The 5,187-nt window shown below is 42.4% G+C and overlaps 1 protein-coding gene across 1 annotated transcript; it reads right to left on the bottom strand.

Annotated features, from left to right (window-relative positions):
• On the bottom strand, positions 1-4,329 carry LOC149777823 (uncharacterized). Its single transcript, XM_089940480.1, has 2 exons — positions 1,022-4,329; positions 1-784 (listed from the first exon to the last, which is right to left on the bottom strand). Exons 1-2 carry the CDS (start codon positions 4,327-4,329, stop codon positions 1-3), a joined length of 4,092 nt encoding a protein of 1,363 aa, XP_089796606.1.
• Positions 4,330-5,187: the final 858 nt, after the last annotated feature.

The following is a 5,187-nucleotide window of genomic DNA, read 5'->3' as shown; positions in this document are numbered from 1 at the left end:
TTAGACTCCAGCACGTGACAATCCATCAGCATTTGCATTCTCTGCTCCCCGACGGTGTTTGATCGTGAACTCATATGGTTGCAGACACAGGGACCATCTCAGAAGCCGTTGGTTTTTTCCTTTGTTTTGGCTTAGCCAGGTTAATGGGTTATGGTCAGTTTCAACACTGAATGGAGCACCACACAAGTAGTAGTGAAGAGATTCTATCGCCCATACTATCGCAAGGCATTCCTTCTCAATTGTAGAATAATTCTGCTCCCTGGGCAATAGTTTGCGGCTGAGATACGCTATCGGATGTTCGTCCTTATTGTCATTGTACTGACTCAAAACAGCTCCAATGCTCGCATCACTTGCATCCGTTTGCAGTACAAATGGGCGTTCAAAAACAGGATTGATCAGGATAGGTGCCTTTACAAGTGCATTCTTCAAATCACTGAATGACTTAACAGCTGTCTCATCCCATGTAACACGATTTGGCTGACCCTTCCTTGTCAAAATACAAAGCGGAGCCGAGAGCTCAGCGAAATTCCTGATGAATTTTCTATAATAGCCCACCATTCCTAGAAAGGATCGAACCTCTTTCTTTGTTTTCGGAAGTGGGAAGTCAACCATAGCTTTGACTTTGCTGTGGTCTGGTTTAATTTGCCCTCCGCCAACAACGTGACCAAGGCAAACAATAGTATCCTTTCCAATGTCACACTTGGAAGGTCTAACTGTCAGATTGTTTTCTCGCAATCTCTCCAAGATTGCTCGTAGATCCTGAAGGTGGTCATCCCAGGTCTCACTATAAATAATGATGTCATCAAAGTAAGATGCAACATTACGTAATTTGGCCAGCAACAGGTCCATCATGCGTGAAAATGTAGCAGGTGATGTTTTCATCCCGAAAGGCATAACGGTAAATTCATAAAGTCCAAAGGGTGTCACAAAAGCAGATTTCTCCTGCGCTTCTTTTGACAGAGGTACCTGCCAGTAACCTTTGGTCATATCGAGTTTGCTAATATATTTTGCATTTCCCAACTTCTCAAAAACTTCGTCTATCCTCGGTGTAGTATAGGCATCAAAGAGTGTGACATTGTTCAATTTTCGGTAATCAACACAAAGTCGCAGACTTCCATCTTTCTTTTGAACAAGTACAATTGGTGAACTCCATGGGCTTGTAGATGGTTTTATCAATTCTTGCTGTAACATTTCGTCTACTATAGCTCTGACTTCAGCCCTATTTGCATGGGGAATACGATAGGGTTTCTGCGTGATTGGAATGTCTGTTGTTGTTCGAATGTTGTGAGTGATCAAGTTGGTTTTGCCTGGTTTTGAAGTTAGCACGTCTTCAAACTCCGAGCATAATCTTCGCACTTGTTCTCGCTGTTCTTTCATCAGTCTACCATTCAGACTGATTTTGTCCAAACTCTCCATGTCGGCCAGTGGGAATTCAATCCGTCCTCCTCCATCAAATTCATCACACGCAGTTGCTGATAACAGTACAGCTCTCTTGTACTGACGTAATAGATTACTATGGTAGGTTACTTGTCCTCGCCTACCACCAATGTTAATCTTGTAATTAACATCATTAACCTTACTAATGACACGATAAGGTCCCTTCCAGTGAGCTTTCATCTTCGATGCATCAGATGGCAACAAAACTAGGACCTCATCCCCCGGCCTAAATTCCCGTTTGGTAGCATTTTTGTCGTACCATGATTTAACTTTCTTGTGACACTCTGTCAGATTTTCTTTCACTAACTCACTTACATCAACCAATCTCTGGCGAATCGAAAGCACATGTTCAACAACTGACTTATGTGTCTCACCCTCACCGGTGAATAGATCCTTAAGAATCTCCATCGGCCCTCTTACTGGCCAACCATACAGCAGCTCAAACGGCGAAAAACCAGTTGCTTCATGTGGTACCTCCCTATAGCAAAACAGTGCATAAGGCAGCATCACATCCCAGTCTTCACCGTTCGTGGAACACAGTTTCTTCAAGACAGCTTTGAGTGTGCCATTCAATCTTTCGACCTTTCCATTGGATTGTGGCCTGTAAGGAGAAGTTGTGATCCCCTTGATGTTCAACATGTTGTAGAGTTCTTTCAGAAGTGTGCTTGTGAAGTTGGTACCTTGGTCTGTAAGGATAATCCTAGGTATACCAACCCGACTAAATAGGCCAATTAAGGTGTTGGCCACTGTTTTGGCATCAATGTCCTTCAAAGGAAATGCTTCCGGATACCTGGTAGCTTCATCTACTATGGTTAGTATATATTTGTTCCCCGCCTTTGTGCGCTGTAGTGGGCCAACGATATCCATCGCAATCTTGACAAAAGGGTCAGACACAATTGTTGGACACACCATTGGAGCTTTCTCTTTCCCTGTTCTCCTTGCTGTCTTTTGACAGATGTCACAGGCCTGACAGTGCCTCTGAATATCCCCAAACATTCCTGGCCAATAAAATGCGGTTGTTATTCTTGCTTTCGTTTTCTCCCTTCCTAGATGACCAGCAAGCGGTCTATCATGTGCCAACTCTATCACTGCTTGATGTAACTGCTTTGGCAAAACTAATTGGATCCCATATTTTTCTCCATCCGACGACTTCCACTTCCGTTTTAAAATTCCATGCTCCCAGAAAAATGCATTGTCCATGCCTTCTATTTCACTTGCAGATGACAGGGCCTTTTCTCTCACTCCAGCCAACGAGCTGTCATTCTTTTGATACTGAGAAATTAATTCCACATTAACATTGTGCAGCTGATCAAGCGACAAGTTCTTGTCATCAGCCTCATCTTCACGATGGATGTCATCCTCATCCTCATCAGGACCATGATCACTATCTTCGTCCGAAAATAGCCTATCTACATGCACGTCATCCAATTCATGGGATCGGACCCCACATTCTTTTATTTTCCTTTCACTTTCTTCAGCATCCTCTTTCTGCGCTCTTGCCTGGTTCCTCGTTACTACCATAGTCTTTTTTTTCCTACGTAGAATGTCCATACCCAGCAGCGCTTGTGCTGCCAAGTCAGATACCAGTCCAACCTGGACATGACCCTTGTAGTATGGCGTGTCTAATTCTACTATGGCTAATTTCGCCTCAAAAGGCTGTCCAATGGCAGTGTAGAGTGTCAGGTTCTGTCCTTCAAGGATACATGACTTATCGACAAGGTCGTCACGTATCAAGGTCATTTCTGCGCCTGTATCTTTAACAAATAATACTTCCTTGTTGTTCACTGTTCCCGGTACATTTATTAACCGTTCACCAATGGTATTCTGGACAAAGTAGGTTGCTTGATTTTGTTTTCTGCTGGGACAGTCACGCAAAACATGACCCTTCTGGTGACATTTATAGCACTTTTTGTCTCCATAGGATTTTTCTATCAAACCAGTTTTCTTGGACTGAGGTGAACTTGATGCTTGGTTATTTGCTTGTTGTCGGCTGTGCTTATGGTCGAACTTGCTGTCACTGATGGGCAAAACATAATCCTCAGCAGCATCGACAACAGAGCCATTGCCTTTATTGCGCCTTATCCACTGGGCCTGCACTGGTGGGAGAGCCTTCAAGAAGTATTCATCTGCTAAACATCTATGTGGATCACGACTATCAATGAACCGTGTTAAATACTGCTCTATACGTGCCATCAGACCTCTGTATGTTTCATTAGCATCCCTTCTTATGCTAACTAACTGGTTAAAATATTCATGAGGTCTTTTCCCAAACCTATTTATCAGGGCCTTTCTTAGCTCAACATAGCTTTTACTTGTTTGTTGTGCTACCTCTCTTGCCTCCCCTGTTAGCAGCGTTCTCAGTTGCAGGGTTTTCATTTCTTCGCCCCATTTGGCGTGATCAGCCACGGCATCAAATTCTGAGAGAAATGTAAGAATGTCTTCATTCGCTTGATGATTGTAAGTTTGGAGCTTGACTTTGAATGGGAGGCTGTCATTCTTTTTATCTATGTCCTTCTGATGTTTCACCCTTTCTATCTCTAACTCCAGCTCTTTAAGTTTAAGACTGTGCTCCATTCGCAACTTCTCCCTTTCAAAGTCTAATTTTTGTCTCTCCATTGCACATTCCCTCTCTAACTGTAACCGGTCACGTTCAGTTTGCTTGTTGGTGTCCTTGGATGTTTTTAGTTTGCTCTGTGTTTTCTTTAGTTTTCTTACAGGCTGCTCTTCCTCTATTTCCATGTCATATGGTTCTTCACCACTGAAATCTCCCTCAATATCTGTGAATTGCATCAAATTTGTTTGCTGTTTCCGTCTGGTTCTATCCCGTGCAATGCTGTGTTCTTCAACAATCGTTCCTACTTCCTCATCTATAACGCTACCTTGGGTCGTCATTTCAATCCTTATTTTGTTTATCCTTGGCTTAACAGGAATCACACCCACACAAAGTTACAGAGTATATCCAATAGCAATTTGCAGCTACACTACTCAGACAAAACTTTGGTACTTGTGCTGTTTCAATGTTACTGTCAAATTTCCAACAACTTTGCTATCCCACCGCTGCCACCAAAATTGTTACGGGGTACAAAAGTTACAAACAATAACATCCAACACAAAGTATATTCCCAGCCAATTTTTAATGTTCACCCAAGCTAGGGCTCAAGACGACTGCTCTTTACAGAGAACAATTCCTTAGTTTTACACCAGGGCAATAGTTTATCAAAACAACAGTGATGACAAATGCAGACTCCAACTCCTATGGGTCAGAATCTTTATCAGTATCAGATGTGAACTAGGTAGAATTTGTTTCTAACATTACCATATCTGACCGCTTAAAATCCTTTAAACTAACACTACCATGTACACCACTGTCTCTTGTCTTAATGATAATCAATATTTATACAAATAAATTGGAGGGAAGTGTTAGGCATTAATATGACGGCAACAACAGGCCAAAACTTTGCCCAGTAGTCCAACCTCTGGACATTTGCACAGATATGGGATACTTTCTGCGGAACTGAAGCAACATAACTTGGCTCACAGCATCTATACCTTCGCACGCACAACTGCCAGAAATCACAATCTATACGGATGCAATTACAGAAGGTTGGGGGACACACCTAGTACCGTCTTTTCGGGAGGCCAATAGATTGTGGTCTCTCTAGTAACGATACTGACATATGAATATACTAGAGATGAAAGCCATTTTGAAAATCGTATGCTGGTGGCAGTAATATTTAAATATTTCTAAAG

Source organism: Sinohyriopsis cumingii, chromosome 17, assembly GCF_028554795.1.
Source record: "Sinohyriopsis cumingii isolate HCF-2022 chromosome 17, ASM2855479v2, whole genome shotgun sequence".
In the NCBI taxonomy this organism is placed as follows: domain Eukaryota; kingdom Metazoa; phylum Mollusca; class Bivalvia; order Unionida; family Unionidae; genus Sinohyriopsis; species Sinohyriopsis cumingii.
This window is presented reverse-complemented; position numbering and strand designations above follow the sequence as displayed.